At 40.5% G+C, this 18,856-nt stretch overlaps 2 protein-coding genes across 2 annotated transcripts; one reads left to right on the forward strand and one right to left on the reverse strand.

The window, feature by feature from the left end:
- The first annotated feature begins 3,260 nt into the window (after positions 1-3,260).
- Positions 3,261-9,796, forward strand: mmadhca (metabolism of cobalamin associated Da). The gene is made up of 8 exons (XM_069675356.1): positions 3,261-3,304; positions 3,803-3,847; positions 4,925-5,066; positions 5,204-5,421; positions 5,534-5,639; positions 5,735-5,853; positions 5,925-6,011; positions 8,712-9,796. Exons 2-8 carry the CDS (start codon positions 3,836-3,838, stop codon positions 8,928-8,930), a joined length of 903 nt encoding a protein of 300 aa, XP_069531457.1. The 5' UTR covers positions 3,261-3,304; positions 3,803-3,835; the 3' UTR covers positions 8,931-9,796.
- A 735-nt stretch (positions 9,797-10,531) lies between these two features.
- Positions 10,532-18,536, reverse strand: lypd6 (LY6/PLAUR domain containing 6). Its single transcript, XM_069675357.1, has 5 exons — positions 18,489-18,536; positions 12,810-12,973; positions 11,127-11,225; positions 10,919-11,049; positions 10,532-10,848 (listed from the first exon to the last, which is right to left on the reverse strand). Exons 2-5 carry the CDS (start codon positions 12,925-12,927, stop codon positions 10,675-10,677), a joined length of 522 nt encoding a protein of 173 aa, XP_069531458.1. The 5' UTR covers positions 12,928-12,973; positions 18,489-18,536; the 3' UTR covers positions 10,532-10,674.
- Positions 18,537-18,856: the final 320 nt, after the last annotated feature.

Genomic DNA, 18,856 nt, shown 5'->3' on the forward strand with positions numbered 1-18,856 from the left:
GAGAACGCATTTGTCGGCGGCATCCGAAGGAGCCTTCAAAATGGAACAACCTTTGACACGCTGCTGTGACGCAATCGACCTTCAAATGCGTCCTTCGAAAGGCTGCAGCCCCTGAATTGGGACACAGCTCGTAAAATAGCAACTTTATGTTTTTAATTCAGCTTTATATTATTTTCTATTACTTAATCAAGCAAGTCAAAATGACTTAATTAGTGAACGCTACAGTTAGTTTTGAGAAGGATTTTCTTACATTTAGACCGAACCAGAGTGGCTGTTTACTCTTCCCAATGCTAAGCTAAACTAGCCTGCTGCTATCCAATTTTAGGAATGTAAATTTAGGTATCATAGGGTCTTATTTGTAGTAGTGACACAGAGGACTGAACCCTTGAGGACCCCTGGAGATGTTTATTTCACCTTAGCACATGAGCACCAGGGTGTAGTATTGGCTAGCATTCTTAAACACTGTGTTGGAGGTGGGAATGAAAGATGACCATCCAAACATGCTGAGGAAATCAAAAATACAACTTTAATGGTGCTCACTTTATCTCTAGTTAGGGGTGAACACAGTTAATAGTGTATTGACACCGACAGGTATAGCTCAGAATGTGTTTGATGAAAATTTAGTTTTCAACAGAAGATGAAATGGCAACAGAAAAATGCTGATTCCATATAAGAGCTGGTGTGGCCTGACAGGGTAGCAATAAAAAAAAAAAAGACCTCGACTGACTCATGGCTTTGTGTGAAGGTCTCAAGGCTTCTTAGGAATTCCACTCACACAACCGGTCACTGCTGTCCAGGGAAAAGTGTGTCACTAAAACAGTTTGGCCTGATCCTGGCCTATTATTTTACTCTGGCTAATGCTACGTCCGTGTTGGTATGATAGAGGGTCCTTCTGGCCACTGTAACAGAAAAATACAGTTAACTGTATCATTTTAGCTTCTTTGCTAGTTTGTGGGTTAACATATGTTAAAGTAACAGTTTATAATTTTAACTATTCCCCAATTTAGATGAGAGAGATGAGACGGTTGATACTTTACTCTTGTCTGTTAGCTAAGTTTGAAGTTACAGCCGGCTAGCTAGCACCTAGCTTCGTTTAGCATAGAGAAACATATCACCATTTTTGTTTTGGCTCTTAATTACAGTCCAACCACAAAATATTGTTGTCACATTTGGTTTTATACTAAACCAACAAGATACAGTGTGTGTTAAAGTGAACTTTAGAGATGCTGGTAGCTAGCTGTGTCCTCCTGCTTCTAGTCTTTTAGCAAAGTTAAGCTAGTTGCCATCAAACTATCTTTGAAACAGCTGCATGTCCTGGATGTATTTCAGCTGTTTTATGTATTGTCTAGGCTAATTGTTGTGTTTAGGCCTTTCCAGTGGTAATTGTGTTTCTTAATAGTTTAGGAAAATAATTAATATTAGCACAAAATGAATGCTAATCGCAGATTTCTTAAGAATGATTCTGTTTTTAGATGCCAACTGTTAATCAGTTGAACCTTCATGACAACCATACAACCACTAACTATTAATGAAGATAACAGTACAATCTTAGATGTCCTTTCTCAACTCTTACTCCATTCTTGCATCTGAAGTTTATTGACGGATGTAAGCAATGACCAAGTCTTGGCTCGCATTCCTCTTATCAATTATTCAGATATCAGCTGGCTACACTTCAGGCTCATATCTGCACGCTGAGGCTAAATCATATTTAGCTGATGTGTTGCAAAACTGTTATGTGTTTAAATTATGCATTCATGACAGATACATTTATCTGTAACAATTCATTATTTATGAAGCATACATTGAACAAAACCAGCTGTTTGAAGACACCATTAGGGGCTCTGGGAACTTGTGTTTAATGCCATGTTTACATAGTTTAAACATAATCCTCAATTTACTTGAAGTGCCACAAAGTCAACTTGAATCAGCCATATTCTCAATGCTCTGCTCTTCACCTCCAAACAACAACACTGAGGAGTTTAGTGGCTGCTTTTAGATGCTGGTGTACATGAGTGCATGTGTTCGTGTTCGTGTGTGTGTGCGTACATCCCGCAGGGGCTCCATCTAGGTTGGATGCAGTGTTGCTGTTACAAATGATCCTGTGGGAGACTTACTGACAGCCAAGCTCTATGCGGTTCCTCATGCCTCATCACCGCACACACAAACAAACACACAATCGCACTGGTGCAGCTGCCCACAGTGAGTGAGGCATGCTGGTCCCAGGGTAAACTCCCACTGCATATCCTGTCAGCTCAGAGAAAGTGTCAATCAGCATGTCCAAGTCAGCTAAAGAGATGTGTCTACGCCAGCAAAAATGTACTTTACTAGCCGTCCTTGTCCTTCACGACTTCTGACAGCAAATAACACTTTTCTATTGAGGACGATTCCTTTATTCTACTTTTTAACTTTATCGATCAATAGAGGGGATTTTGCTGAGTATGTGTATCATTTTCCCACAGTTTCCCACCTGGGAAATACCCAGTACAAACACGCAAAGTCTTTTGATCCTGGACATTGTTCAGAGGTTAGGCAAGGTAAAGTGCAACAGAACAAATTGAGTTCTAGAAACTTAAGTTTAAGTGCAATTATTGCATTTCCCTGCCCTTATTGTCATAACTTACACAGATGCTTATTTATTTACATAAGTTATTTACATGACATTGACAGAATTGTGTATCTAACTGTTCAGGCCTGTGACATCATCAGCCTAATTAATGCAAATGAGCATCAGCTGCCAAACCTAGCACTAATTAGCTGTTGTTTACAGCTATGTTTTGACAGTTTTAAAGTTAAACCAAAAGCTTGATGTACTTTTTTTTTTTTTTTTTTAAATTTCTACACCTGTGCATTTTAATTATAAGAGGACCCCTGACCACCTGTCTTAGCTTTATTAGCCAGAATATTCTAGTATAGTATAAAACAAATACCAAAATGCATACTAGAGGTAGACAGACAGGGCAGAACTGCTGTATAAACAATCCTTGGTCATATTAACTATTAGTTTGCTGCCATCTTGTGGTAGAAACCTGGAAAAACAAAGCCTATAATATCTGATGAGCAGCACGTGCAACACTGGTTCAATTTCTGTTGTGTTACAAAAAGAATGGGTCTTCACAGCCGCACAGTTGTACACAAAGACTGGTGAACTGCGAAGACGTTCTCATATTCCTCATTATTACTAATATCATACAGGGAAATTTCAGGTGACGTAACAGTTAAGCAACTGCGCAGGAGTAGTTTGTCCCTCGTCACTTCCCGTCGTTGTTTTGCGATAGCTTAGAGTAGCGTACGTGCAACTTGACAGGTAAGAACAACATGTACTTTTCATAATGTAATCCCATTAGCAGATTAATATTTGCACGTTTTTATAACAGAATATAAAGCTGTTCTTGGTCCACGCTGTCAGGTATTTGTGTGAGGTGGTTGCCAGTTACGAAGTGTACAATACTGTCTAAAAATGGAAAGTGTAACAACAAGATATCAGCTGACCTTAAGGGCTAGCGCTAACAGTAGCACCTGCTAAGCTGTTTTGTTTGCGTTCTACCTGATACATTTTGTGACGACTTATTTCTGTTACGGGTGTGTTATTGTTATTTATGAAGCAAGTGTATGATACACGCGGCACATGCTGCCTTTGGAGCCCTGTGAAAGATGTATGCAATCATTGCATCATGTTAGCTGTGCTAAATAGCTCTGGACTAGCTAACTTAAAGCTAACTAACTTAAAATTTATCTTGCTACATGTTGTTATTTCAATCTTAAAACTTTTTTCTCTGCACTAATCATTGTTTTTATCCAACAGGTTAGGGTGACAAGCAGACGTAGACGAACCACAATGTCCAGCAGTGTAAGTGACATAACGGCAACTTCTTAGTAGTTAGCATAGCACGCACGCTGTACAGCTTTAGCCCCGTCTCTTGTACTAAGTAAAGTGTTATAAAACTTACTTTAAAAATCTGACTTTTTTTTCAAAATATGGCTAATCGTTCATGTAACTCAAATGAATAGCTCTTTGCATGGTAACTAGTTCTCTGTCTTGGTACGCGCATGTAAAGTTATGTGACCAACAGTGTTGCCAGATCAGATTGACAGCTTCCAGCCGCGTTACAATTAAAAACCACCCTAAATCATAACCTTGCCTGAAACCCGTGTAAAACAATTACATACCCAATAGGAAGCTGAGTATAAGCAAACAAAGCTTCATATCTGCATCAAATAAACAAAGATAAAAAATGTAACATAAGTATGCCATTGCAACCCAAAAAGAGTGCAGTTAGACAACCAAATGCACCCTCTGGCGTCTTGGCAAAACCACAATAAAGTGATGAAATACTGCCATGAAATGTGAGCAACAAAAGCCCAGCAAAGTCCAACCTATTTAAGAACTACAGGATTACGGAGGAATGAAACTGCCAAAATCAAACATAAACAAATAAAGATATAAATAAATGAATATGCCATGATAAAAACAACAAAATCTATGTGTTTGACCATAAAATGACAGCTTGTTTGCTGTTCAGAACCCCGCCAAATATTGACAGAAGCAGCCGAAAATTCATTTACCAGCCCGATGCTATTTCCCGCCGTCAACCAACAACTTTCAACAATTAATTTCCTTTTTTTCTCTGTTTCTATTCTGCTTGCATGAGCGATGAGAAATTTCGTTGAATCACTCAAATGCCAAATTTATCCTAAGATTTTAAACTTTTCTAAAAAGCGAACTTCAGCTACATAAAATGTCCATGTTTACTAACAAGAGTGGTTAAGTTCAAGTAGCCTACAACCAACTGATTAGCTGGTTGATGTAGCGTGCTAACTAAAACACAGAGCAGTGTTTAGCTACTGTGCATATGGAGGAGTGAAATATTTGACCTGCTCTCTGAAAGTTTTGCTGACTGTAAACAAATGCTTCTCTTCACTGTAGGTGCTGTGTGGTCGAGGCAGGTTGGTCTTCTCTCAGCCCGCTGGCCATCAAGCATTAGCTGCTCTCCGTGTGGGCAGAACCAGAACCTTCTCTGCTGCGAGCTCAGACGAGCCTTATATATCAGTATCACACACAGACTCGGGTGAGTCAACATTTCCAAGCTAGCATAGTAGCATGAGTTTAGAACAGGCTTTTTTATGTCTTTATATGTGCAGATAACATTATGGGTGTGTTTTTCAAAGTGAGGGGAGATAAATTGAAGTGCTCACGTCCCTTTAGGCCCAAGGACTGTATGGCCTGATGAGAACATGGGACCATTCGGACCTCAGGACCAGCGCTTTCAGTTACCTGGTAACGCCGGGTTTGACTGCCACATAGACGGCATGGCGGACCAAAAGAAGACTCCAGTCCACAGGACGGTGCCTGACGTACTCACAGCCCCCAGCAGCGCTGAGAGACAGCAGTTTATACTCGCCCAGTTTGTCAATGAGTTTCAGGTAAGTTTTTGTGTAGTTTTTTACTTACAACAGGACGTTAGCTAGCAATGTTAGCTAGCTATGTTAGTTCTACTTCTTCTCAAAAACTTGTTTGTGTTTGTTTTGTCATCAGGGAAAACTTGGTCCTATATCCACGAGAGTCCACAAAGCCGAGCAGTATTTCAATCAGACGGGCACGGACTGCTCCATAAACTCCTGCCCCGAGCTCTTAAGGAAAGGTACGTTTGTTTTTAGGCTTTAACTCACAAAATGATCTGCTGCACTTTTTCTCATCTGAGTTTAGCCAATCTGAATATGTGCTTGTGTTCGCCAGATCTCGAGCTGCTCTTCCCCTCAGCGCCCACCAATTCTATCACAGTCGTAACGGTGACGCAGAGCAGCAGTCGGTGTGAGGAAGCGGTAGAGCAAGACAGAGACAAGCTACTAAACAAAGTGAGTCTCGTATTTCGGAGATGTGACGTGATGTTGAAACAGCCGCTGACTGTGTTTTCTCCTAACTGCAGTTTGTGAGCGGTGCGAAGGAAATGTGCTTCGCCCTGTGGACCGCAGGCTACTGGGCGGACTTCATAGACCCGACAACGGGAGAAGCGGTGAGTTCCTCTGTTTGTAGAAAGGCTTTAAGGGTGAATAGCAGGGAAATGTAGTCCTGGTATTGCAGCATTGTAGCTTTATCGGCACCGATAGCTCCTCTCCACTTAAGGAAACTTTACAACCCATAAAAAGGGGCGCTCACTGCTTGGTACATTTCTTTATCCTTCATCCTGATCAGCTGACGGTCGGAGACTCTGAGCTGCCGTGCTCGCGTGCTTTGGTTCCAAACGTATTAGTGCTGACCGTTATGACTGTCTTCCTCAGACGTAGGTTCAGTTTTACTTTTTCTTTCACTGTCTTGGGATCAGTGGAGAAGTGACTCACTGCTGCGTCTCCTGAGTTTTGCCACAGCCGCCTGTAAATGTGACGTGTGGCGTTTGAGCGAAGGGGGGAAAAAAAGGTTTTTCCCCCTTATATTGGACCTTTTATTCTTATCAAGTCATTTTATTTTATTTCAGTATCAGTTAATATATTGAACCGGTGATTTTAAGTACACAAACTATACAACCTGGGTCCAACCTGTGGTTGACGTCACATAACGGTATTGCAGTCATGCGGTCACAGCCCTATAGCTTGCTTCAGGGTTCTTCTTTATATTTAACTTGTATTTGTTTTACAAACAAATTAAATCTCATGTAACTAATTGAAAGGGGAAAAATGGCCACAAGATCATGTGACACATCATAATCTGTATAATGGGGTATCTAAAGATAAATGTATAATATGAAGGCAAGGGCAGATATTGAGCCGGCCGGGATGCCATTAATATAGATGTTGTTTGACATGTATATATTATATCATCAGTATTGTTAGATTAAGAGAAGTCGAGGTCGTCAACAATGGAGTAAAAAGGCTGTAGCTTCCTGCAAGACCTGTTATTCAAATGATGGACCAGCAGCTGACTGCTCGGCTTCCATCTCATGACAATTCAGCCTCAGGAGGCAAAAGAGGATGTTTATGTGCTTCCAGTTAATCCAGGTCTTGACCTCATTTTTAGCACCTTTCTTTGTTTACAGTCAAACAAGCAAGTTGAGCTGAGAGGAGGGAGTAGGAGTTTAGTAATGACAGCTACAGCCTGACTGTTACCTGTGCTTATATGCAGATATATATTAAAGATTCTGTTAGTACGGATTCACAAAGAATGGATAATGACACCATAATCTGCTCCCTGTCGAGGTCCAGCTCACAAAGAATATTGTGTTAATGATAATCAAGCGCGAACACGACGATACAGTTTCTCTGCTCCGTGCAGTTTGCTCTTCTTTTGTGTCTGATTGAGGAGATGAGCCGCCTGCACCTCTGCGCAGAGCTGCACCCTCATCCTTAATTCGCTGAATTCTGTCACATGCATATGATGAGCTTGATGGGGATGGGGCACGCCTTAACAGTTTAGTGTGAAGTCGAGTTTTGACAGATACAACTTTAACTGTTTATAACAAAGCTTCCTCCAGCAAGAGCAGCCTTGGATTATCATTGACACAACACGCTTTGTGAATTGGACCTTGAGACGGAGCAGGTAGCGGGGCAATTGATGCGCAAATGATGGTGTTATTATCCATTCTTAGTGAAGTCGTATTAACAGACATGAGATACTGATCTCGTAATTACGAGATAAGGGGTTCAATTTTTTTTCCTTTGCTGAATGCAGTGCGCTTCTTGCTTAACAACAAAGCTCTTTAGAACGTGATTTGTCAGTACCACTTGGACAAAAGAACCAGAACACCTCTGATACAAAACTCTTGTCCCGCACCTACGGATTCCCCAGCTGTATGCAGATACATATTTTAGGGATGCACGATATTGGATTTTGTGCCGATATGCCGATATTATACAACTCATTTAGCCGATTACCGATACCGATATTTTTTTCCCGCACACCTAATTGCAGAGATCATCAACTCTCTTCTGTATTGGAATCAGCGTACAGTATAATGGTGATACTCTTATCACATTTGTTACAACGGTCAGGGTGACGGGTCTTGAGATGGTTAATCAAGTTCGTAGTGTTGAAAGACTTTGCCTTGGCTCCTCCTCGCATCACCGAAGCTGAGCAGTCATTGCAAATAGCAGTTTTGCTATCTATTTCGGACACTTTGAAAAACTTCCACACCACGGACATTTTGGCTTCTAACTGTCTCATGCTGCAGGTAGACACACGTGACGTCATCACGCTGCGCCGCGCAGGTCTTCTTCGCGCCGGGGACATTGCGCCGAGGTTGGGCATTTAATCGAGTATGCAGCAGCCCATTATTTTATCGGTTAATTATATTGGCGGATATCGGCCAACACGCCGATATCCATTTTTAAGCCAACATCGGCCGATACCGATAACGTGCCGATAATATCGTGCATCCCTAACATGTTTATAGATATTAAAATGCAACATGTCACCTGGTTTTAAATTAACCAATGCTACTTTTAATGTACATACCGTGCACAAAATCTACAGTTTCCATGGACACATGAATGACATTGCAGCAAAACACACGTCAGGTGCTGGAGTCAGAATTCTCTCTGTATATTGACACAAACGTCCGTGCAGCAGAAACAGTGCCAGTGGCTACACCTTAAGTTATTGGTTTCTTACAAGGGTAAATTTGTACAGCGGAAAAATATCAGTATGTGTACTTAAAGGCAATTCAATACTAATGTTTCTGTCCAGTAAAACACCTTCACCATCACCTTGTGTTCCCCAACAGTTCTTTGCGTCTCCGACAAGTCCGAGCACCCTGCAGACGGAGGAGGAGCTGAGACATTTGGGATTCCACATCCAAGCGTCCGGCTCCTGCACGGTCATCCGCCACATCCTGAGAGGAACGCCTTTGTTCGTGGGGACTGTTTTCACCAACGCACCCGCTCACAGCGCTGCTATCGCAAGACTGCAAGGACTTTCTAATGTACTCGATGAAGAGGAATAGGTTTTTATTTTTTATATATTCCACAGAACCTCATTCAAACTTGAGGCCTATATTTATAGTTTGAAGATGCTTGGAACTCGATATGTGATTGTGTCGCTACAGGGTCGTGTCAGTGAAAGGTTGTCGAAAGTTTGTCTTATTGTAACAAGACTCTAAAGTCGACCTCCGTTCTGTGCCTGACTGACAAGAGGTCAGCCCGGCTGATCCTGCACTACATCCAGGGAAGAACACACACTTAGTGCAGTGGGACGGGTTGTGACTACAAATAAAAGACATTAAAAAAAAAGAGTGAAAAGTAGACAAAATAAACATGTTAGAGGATGACATCATAAAAGCACCATGGGTATGAAATGGGAACCCTTTAAATAATCTCAGGCAGCTGTTCAAAGGTCCTGATCCAGACTCATGACTCTAGCTGAACGATGTCAGGCCCATTCATTTTCATACACACTTGCACAGTATTTTTTTCTCTCTCACTTGCACAGAAGCGAAAGAGAAATGGACTCGGTTTCATTTGAAACTCCCGAGTTGTGATGTTCAGAACTGCTGAAAAATAAAGTGACTTCCTGTAGCTGCGAGTGTGTGTCCCTTTACAGCAGTGTTTGCCACAAGGGCCTTTTCATTCATACATGGAGTTTATTGTCTACAAAGACTCACCCACACTAAAAGAAACAACAAAGAATCCACCACAGGGTGTTCCACTGAGCAGTAGGAGTGGGAATCGCAGACTTGGCACCAGCCTATTTATAATGTATCGCACGAGTCAGGATGACAATATATTGCTGTATCAATACTTTGACTGTATAAAAAGATGGACGACATGACAGCTCCCTCAAAGTGAAGCCAAACCCTCTCTGTCGCCCCCTGCTGACTGGCTGCAGTATAGGTCATAAAGCCCGCCTCCTCCATGTTAACAGATGGGACATGAGTCAAACTATAAAATCAAGAATCACACCAAATACATTTTTCTCAAACATGGTTTCTGTCATTATAGTTAGTTCTTATCGTGCTGATTTATATCCAAGTGTTTATTTTTCTGACAAGTTTATTTTTAATTAGTTATTTGATGCTGTAAAAAATGATTGACAGCTCTGTTGACAAATCCGGCTCCTGCAGCCGATCTGTTCCGGATTAGCAGAGTAGAGGAGGAACGGAGAGAGGAGACGCAACTAGACGCCTCAGACCAACAAAAGAAGCTGTTCTGCTGTTAAATACACCAACGTGCAGGATCTTTGCTGTTTTTTTCCGCTAATTTAAGTGTGTGTGTTTTGGTTAGCGGAAGTGGCTACGACAGCTCCACCCACCTATCTCTACTGCGCAACTCTGGCTCCAAATGACATCACCATCGCAAGATGTCAGCACCCATCATGGCGGCTATTTTGGTATCAATTTCTTACAATGAGAGCAGATGGAGCGCCATTGGCAGCACCAGAGACATTTTACATAACATACATTTATTAAATAGAACAAACAATATTCAATTTCACATGCTAAAAAAGTCAGAAACACAGAAAATATACACTGAAATGTTAAAACATCTTTACATTAATACTGCACGTAAAATAAATAACTAAGAAAGTACTTGTAAAAAAAGTGTTTATACTGTGTCAGGGAAAAGTAAACAAGATTTAAATGGAAAATCAAGTTAAATTGAAAGCTCATCTAATCAACAATACCTCAGGCAATGCATGTATCATAAGTGTCCTTTGTTTTAATGATGTTCCAAATATGCAGAATTTCCCTCTCATAAACATCCAGCTGTGAAGATGCTGCTGCTAATGGCGAAAAAGCTCAGCATTGTGGGTAAAAGTCTGCGACTCGAGCTGAACAGTTTAGAAGTTGAGAAGAAAACGGCGCCGCTCTCATTCCTCGGCACCAACACGTTACAGATGTTCCCCTCGCAGCAGGACGAACACACCTGACGGAAGAGATGTTCATGTTTATGGCATAAAATTATCTGTGACTTTAACAGTGAGGCTCCACATTACCTGGTCGCCATTATCAGTGACACCGGCACAGCCGGTGAACAGACAGTCCTTGAAGGTCACACACCGCTTGGTGACGGACACACTCTCTCCACTTTTATCCATCATATGGAGCGTGTAGCAGTACCTGGCATCTAGAAGACATGGCGCACCTTAAATTCTGGATTGTTCCACCACATCAGACAAGCACACAACAAAAAAGTTGACGTACCTCTTGGACAGTAAACATCCGGTGCCCAGCGGTTACACTCGTAGTTATCTGCAGCGTCTTCACATGTGAAGCACTTGAAGCCTCCGGGATGAGGTGTAGCTGTGGAGGACAAACCACGTTTGAGCTTTTCATGTCTGAATCTTTAAGGAATTCGAATGAATGACGATCTCTCTGAAGGGCTCTGTTCAAGAGGGGCGATGGTAAGCCTGTGGACAGTTCCCGCTTAGGAACTGGAAAGCCCTGTCAGACACCAGGTGCTCTGGTGTGCTGTGTCATTGCCTGACACAGCGCAGAAGATTAGAATGTATTCATTGCCCCGTGAAGACCTTGGCAGGGGCCCTACCATGCAGCCTCCAGCAGACTCCCAAGGGAAAAAGACCACCACTGCTTGTAGGAATCCCCCCGGGCTTATAATTGGCTCACTAAACTGAAACGTTGTACGCACATCTCTTGACACCACGTCTCATGCCAGGCCAGCGGACCAATATCTGGAAGAGGGCCCGGGTCTTGGTAATTACCAGATGACCTGCCTAAAGGGAGGTCATGCAAGCATCCTAGCAGGATGCTGAGGATTGAGGTGAGGCCCTTTTAAGGATGTAGGTGAAATGAGGATCTCAGAATTAGACAAGGCCATTGTGAAGAGCGAGTTCTAAAAAACTGATACAGGAGGCACTCTCCGGTATTGCACGTAGGCAACTGATCTGGGCATCCAGTGGATTGGTCAGGAGTGGAGTGGACAGGTGATGAACTCTAAATGTAGAATTGATTTTTAATTATCAGTGTCAAGTGTCTGTCATCAACTGCTGGTAAAATTAATCAGTTGGCTGTCTACTTGTAAGTGATTTTTATTGCAGTCCTGCCATGCCTCGGATCCGCAAATCTGTGGAGTTGTCAGCTTCTTTTTTTCGCAAGAAAAATGAGGCGTACGCCCCGGTAAAATGACAAAACACTGTTACCATTCTCATGACCCATGTCACAGATTCTAACGTAAAAGATTTGCCTTGTAGACATTATCCTTAACAGTCATCTGTGTGCTAAACTGATCAAACAAGGAATTGTGTTTGGCTTTCTCATTGGCAAGAATTATATCTGTACTGGGAGTCACGCTGTGTCTCAGCTGGGACAGCTACAGGTCTCAGGGTCAGCCACATTTCAATCACAGGACAAAGGCTGCAACTCATTACAAAGTTTCCTATACTTTTGTATAACAATCCCATGTCACATTTAAACAAACATTTTCAAGAATTTCAGAGATTTTTTTGAGATACTGGAGTCACAAAGTTTCTCATAATTTTCTCCCCTTTTCATACCTTCCAACAATTTGCAACACTTGTTTCTTTCTATTTCAGTACAAAATTAAGGAACAGTTTTTGCTTCCAACACATGCTATCCTCGGGTAATTCAGTTTGATCCCTTGCCATTTTAAATTATTGATGCATTTACCTTCAAAGATGAATAAAAATAGGATGAGGATGTACTGGCAGGCAGAGAGGTACTTTGAACTGAGTGAAAATGTTGGCATGCTAAAAAGCTACAAATGACAACACTTACATAAAATAGGTAATGTTTACCATGTTCACCAAATTAGCTTAGCTTGTTATCATGGGGACATTTATAACTGTACCAAATTTCATGGCGATTCATCCAGTTATAGTTAGGCTAATAGTAATTTTGTGCTCCTACTTGAGGGATGCAGCAGGATGATGTCCAACATGGTGAAGTCCCGTGACTGGACACTTTTCAGCCAATCAGAAATGGTGGTCATTAGCAGTATCCAGGCCACTGCTGGCCAGGCCTCCATCGTTGGTCCAAAGTACTTACATGCACTTCTGGGGCTGGAAAAACAACTGTGGGAGACAAAAGACCGTGACCAAAGAGACAACAACAGGAAGAGCACCCTAAAACTAACCAGTGATAACCCAAATTGCAGAGTGTATAAGACAGAGCAATACGAGGGTCTGCAAGAAAAGTAAGAAAAATGCTGCTCTACATCTTTGCCATGGCCTACTTTTTCCTAACCTTGATAAATAGATGACAACTTCAAAGGTGTGCATGTGTCATTCTATTATAGTTGCAGTGACCTGAGAAGAAGAAAACATGCATCTTTTGAAATGACAGCAAGGCTTAAGTCTAATAATAGAATGAATTAGTCTAAAATAGTGATTGGCTGTGTGCGCTGCTCATGCTGTGAGCTTGTTTCATTATTTAAACCACAAAAGGAACCCCACCAGTTTACTCTACGCCTTAACTCTCTGCTTCCAGCCCAGATTTAAGTAATTGCATGACAAAGGATAGGAAGACATCTGTTTTATCTATTAGCGTTGTCACTACTGACATAATCATGAGTTATGTTTCAATTATTGGCCACACTTGCCCCTCTGGGAATTTAGCCATTAGCTGGGGCCTACCATATGTTTTTTGTTGTCGTGCGAAGATTCATTCACGGTAAAGCAGAGTCAGCGTGTGCATTGTCTTTTGCTCCTTAGAACAAGAGCAGGTTTGTTTTTGGTGATGAACTGAAGATTGGACTGGAGCCGTTAAAGCAGTAAGTGTAGATATGTCAGTGTCATAAAGTCATCGTAAAACAGAGCATTAATGTTGCTGACAATGTTGTGAAATATTTTATATATTTGCAGAACACCAAGAGTCCCGTTTCCCTACAGTTCTTTAAAATATCTTGTCTCAAGACCGACGATATAACAGCATTTACATTTTAAAGCTACTGTGAGGATTTTTTCACTGGTTATGAAACAGACTGAAATTAATTCTGATTACTCTATATGACCCACAAAAGCAAACCAGACCATCAGCGACAAGATTGATTATTTCTATATAGTTATTTTTAATGCCTGAAACCGCCAGTGGGGGGTAGGTGTCAGATGAAGCGATTAACTACACGCTGCCTTTGTTTACATTTTCCAGATCAAAACATTAAAGTTAGTGATATATATGACTGTTAAATAAAGCAAGATGAGATTGTTAAAAACCGCCACTTAAGCATGTACAGGACAAAATCAGCTAGTTACGGCTTTGTCCACCGGGGGCGCCATAATTAACACTGCTTTTTTTCCCCCCACAATTCGATATTTAAATTTTATGACACCACCGAGAGTCAGAAATTCAATTACATTTTTCAATTCAATCTTTTTTTGTATATATTTTATATATTTTATATAGAGCAGCTAGCATATAAACACTTTAAACCATCCTCGGAGCTAGCATGTCTGTTAGGCTGTATGTATCATAGGCACAACAATGCTTCGTTAAATGCTAACATAAGCATGTTTAAAATTACATTAATATAAAGCTAATCTTTTGCAAGTTTAGCAAGTATAGCTTAATGTTGACCATTTTCACAATCGTTTAATTTGTGTGTTAGCATGCTAACATTTGCTAATTAGCAAAAAACACAAAGTGCATTTGAGTCTAATGGGAATGTCACTGTTAAGTAGTCATACATAAAATGTACTGTATGTATGGGAACATTTACATACTGAGATGACGGCTAGATTAAAAGTTAAGTTAATTCATGATGTGGACTGGCTAACCAACCAACTGACTGAAATTGCCATTCATGGAGCCAAATAAATTTAATAGATACACGAGCTTACAGTGAGGAAAATAAATCCCTCACATTCCTCGTTATGAGACTGACTTTGTTGAGGAATTCAAGGATATCCTCAAAGCTGCCTGGTTAATCCTTTAAAACATCAGGTGCAACTACAGCCATCTTTGTGCGACTGGAAGCAATTTGTTTTCATTCCAGATTTCAAAGGAGGGTTTGACAAGTCACTGACGGACGTATACTGTAAAGAAAGACCCTAACATGAACATCTCTCCATAGCCTTAAGGTTTAACTTTGCTACATTCGTATCCAACAGCTTACTGCTTCAAACAGGGAATGATGATCGTGTGACAAGAGGGGCATTCCTTTATGCAAAACTCGAATGCTTGACTGTATTGACAGAAAATACTTGAGTGCTCTTTTTGTGTGTGTTTTGTTCATTATCATTATCAGACTTTTATAGGGCATATACAGGCTGTTATTTCATTACACCATTGACAACATTATCACTGTAGATAGTGCTGAAATAATCATAATTTTTCTGACATCAAATCCATTTTAATTAAAGTCTACAGTCGAGGCAGCACGCTCTCCAGCAAGCCTCTTCTTGGATTCACTGAGATGTCAGTCAATGAGTTAATGACCAGATGACCTGGTTTTGCCTCTGACTTGACATCCATATATTTGTCTAACATCAGCGATGAGTTCAAATGCCTCTGACTCTCCTTTATGTTTTATCCTCGGGCATGGTGCTGGCTGTGTGGTAGTAAATGCTTGTTTTCTTAGCATTATACATGCCCCAATAACTGATCCAAGTCTTTGCAGCAGAATAACCATACTGTTTGACGCTTTACACGCCATACTCTGACTCTTGGTACGGAGACTACAGATTTTTAAACTCCAAACCGGACTTCTGTAAATTTCTGATCAACTTCTTTCTCTACTTTCTGACATTTATGAAGACATTAAACATCATATTAATTGCTAATGAAAATTATTGTTAGTTGCAGTTCCAGTAGAACGCCATTTTTTCTTGCATTTTAGGCTAAGGCTGCTAATTGAAAGCAAGTGTTGTCACTGAAAGTGTTTCAGTGCTAACTTGTTTAAACATATTTTAATGTAAAGTTTAGTATGAAAACAGTTGGAACCACTTCTCTTGAGTCTTTGTGCCGTTACACTGACTGTTTGCTAACCATTAGCTAAAAATGCAGTATCGAAACAGTTTAAATATCTTTTCCTGAGCCTTTTTGACTTCACACTGTTAGCTAACCTCTAGCTAACCATTAGCTAAGCCTTTTTTTTCTCTTTAGCATCTATTCCATTTTTTAAACCTAGCTTGTGCTACAGAGGTTCAGTTCTGGGGCGGAGCAAAATTACACGATAGAGAACTGTTTAAAACAATTCACTTAAGTTTGACTTGTTTTTGCTAATTAGTAAGTGTTTGTTTTAGCGCTAGTTTGAATGAATCTCAGTGTAAAGTTGCAGTATTGAAACATTTGAAGCCTTTTCTTTAGTGACTATGTAACGTTTCACCGCTAGCTAACATTAGCTAAAGTTGCAATATTGAAACTCTTGGGAGACTCTTCTCTAGATTCTTTGTGACATTGCCCCGTTAGCTAACCATTAGCTAAAGTTGCAATATTGAAACTCTTCGAGACTCTTCTCTAGAGGCTTTGTGATATTTCACCGTTAGCTAACAATTAGCTAAAGTTGCAGTATTGAAACAGTTGTAACCTCTTCTTGAGTCTTTTTAACGTCACATTGTCAGTTAACCATTTTTTTCGTTAGCATCTATTACAATTTTTTGAACCTAGCTTGCACTAATGGACTTCAGTTCCGTACCCAAACACAAATTACACAATAGAGTGTTATTTACATTCCATGAGCTCACATTCATTAACTTCCTTGGCACACCAGCGCTACTGTATAGCTCATAATGATATGCTGTACGCTGAAAGGAAAACTTGAGATTAGCTCTCCAACTTTAAGCTGTCTCATAGATGCCGGGTCTCGCCTTGAGTGAAGTTTGGTTTGGGTCTGAGAGTGCAGGGATTAGGTACAATGGCTCCCTGTTACAAGTGGAGCGGGATGGAGAGGTTTTATATCACTCGGGGTTCAACCAACGCCGACCAACTCCTTCAGGTCCCGGTTAAAAAGGCCACACAGGGATAAAAGAATCTGAAGGAGAGCATGTTTTAAATCTTCCTGCCACCCCTGACAACAGGGGATAAATTTGATTTGCAGATTGTGAGTGTAAAGTTCTGTGCAGCTTCTCAGACACAATAATATTGGTGACACACTGTAGGAGATATCCATGGTAATTTATGGACTAATAAAAAAGTCTTAATTTACTGAAACTTCAGGCATGACGCTGATGTTTGTTTTCTGTTTTATTATCCAGAAAAAGAAAAGAAAGTTTAAAATACTGCTTGACTCACGCCCTTACCTTATGACCTCTTCATACCAGAGATACGTTTGTTTATCTGAACAGGTTAGAGATATATTTACGACTGAAGCACACATGAATGACCTAGAACAATGTAAATATTACTCGGAAAGTCATCTTTATCTAAAAAACATATAGCAACTGATGGTTAAAATAATCATAACGTTATTCAGACTATTATACATGTGTGCTATTTACTTCCTCAGATGATGGATAATTGCTCAAACTTGGTCATGCGTCAAGATTTAGGCCACCGGGGTTTCCTTTGAAGTTCAGCCAACATCCAGCAGCTCAGATCTACCGACCAGACACATGTGGCAGGAGCTTAACTTCTGTCATACCACTGCTTATGTGTTTTGGTCGGAGATGCATGACTGCACCGGAGAAATTACTGTAAGCGTGGCTGAATTCTTGTGTCTTAAGCTGTTAGACGCTTCAGTTTCGACTGAAACGCCTTAAAAAGTGTAATATAGCTTGGGTTAGCCTCCAGTCTGCTTCCCTAGGATTTCCACCTGGGTTTTCTGAGTCACTACATGACTGTAAGATGTTTATGACTTCCTTGGTGAGCTGGGCAACTAATAAAAATGCCTAACGTCTTGATAATGCTGTTTAAAACAGTTGGAGAGTTTACAGTAGACAAGTGGTTCGTTTGTTGAACAACTTAAAAACAAGTCATTTATAGCATCCTCACAAGGACGGCATTTAGTGGTCTTTGAACAAAAAACTGTGCAACCAGTGACGTAAAAAACTATTTATTTTCAGTTAAAACCTCAAAGAGGACTTTTTCTTTTTTTAAAGTAGCAAATTACAATAAAAAAGGACTTTATTACAAATAAAAATCTAATATTTATGTGTATTTAAGAAAAAGCGTGCATCAAAATGTACTTGTATAGAGAATACTGTATACACTGGGCTATATTTAAGCAACATTATGTCAGAAATAAACAGTGTGCACTCGTGTGTAAGCCTACATGTGATTAAAAATGACTTCTGAAACAAGGCTTCAAATCGTAGCCACTATACATTGATTTAAACAGGCTTAGTAATTGAGAAAGCTATTTATGGGACGACCCCAGCGCTATAAACACTTCATGTAATGATAATTTACCAAAGAAAACCATTGTTTTTCGTTTTACGGATTACAAAATAACCTCAGTATCACCTGTAGGCTATTTGGAGTGCTCTTACTCCCATATATCCTTACTTGTCGATATGTAAGCCCAACGCTGGGCAGTTCAAATCATATCCTAACTTTATTTAAAATGAGCGCTCTTGTGGCTAAATTAACGCTCGCGCGTGACAATTAAAAACGCATACAAACTGACTTTTAGTACTTTGAAACAAAACTTACCGGTTTAATATCCGAGATGAGCCCGCAGAAGGCTGGCAAACTGCTCGTATAGCTCGTCCGCAGATAGAAATATTACGACTGCTGTGCTGCGTTGCTCCGTGAGGCTGAGGGAGGCGGGGATGCTGCGTCACTGGCACGTCATCCATCAAAAACACTGCAGCTGGACCAGTACAAGTCTGTTTACATTTAACACCAACTAGTGAACGGTGCGCGTTAGTTTATTCTTTTTTTGTGAATTGGCGATGTTATTATATTACAATGGAGGAATGTACATGTGTTCTACATTTGCCTACTCTTTAGTGAAACATTTTTTTCACTCCAACAAATTATTAATTAAAAAGGTATTCAGTGCATGATAACTCCAGGCT

This window comes from Semicossyphus pulcher, unplaced genomic scaffold (genome assembly GCF_022749685.1).
Source record: "Semicossyphus pulcher isolate SPU_LCO1_2020_fin unplaced genomic scaffold, fSemPul1.0.p SCAF_24, whole genome shotgun sequence".
Taxonomy (NCBI): Eukaryota; Metazoa; Chordata; class Actinopteri; order Labriformes; family Labridae; genus Semicossyphus; species Semicossyphus pulcher.

Excerpts from the sequence above, each read along its gene's own strand:
- mmadhca (XM_069675356.1), top strand. Across the intron at positions 5,854-5,924 it reads GAGACAAGCTACTAAACAAA|TTTGTGAGCGGTGCGAAGGA; the intron begins GTGAGTCTCGTA and ends TCCTAACTGCAG. Across the intron at positions 6,012-8,711 it reads ACCCGACAACGGGAGAAGCG|TTCTTTGCGTCTCCGACAAG; the intron begins GTGAGTTCCTCT and ends GTTCCCCAACAG.
- lypd6 (XM_069675357.1), bottom strand. The coding sequence starts at position 12,927 with ATGGAGGCCTGGCCAGCAGTGGCCTGGATACTGCTAATGACCACCATT. Across the intron at positions 11,226-12,809 it reads CATCCTGCTGCATCCCTCAA|CTACACCTCATCCCGGAGGC; the intron begins GTAGGAGCACAA and ends TGTCCTCCACAG. Across the intron at positions 10,849-10,918 it reads TCACTGATAATGGCGACCAG|GTGTGTTCGTCCTGCTGCGA; the intron begins GTAATGTGGAGC and ends CTCTTCCGTCAG.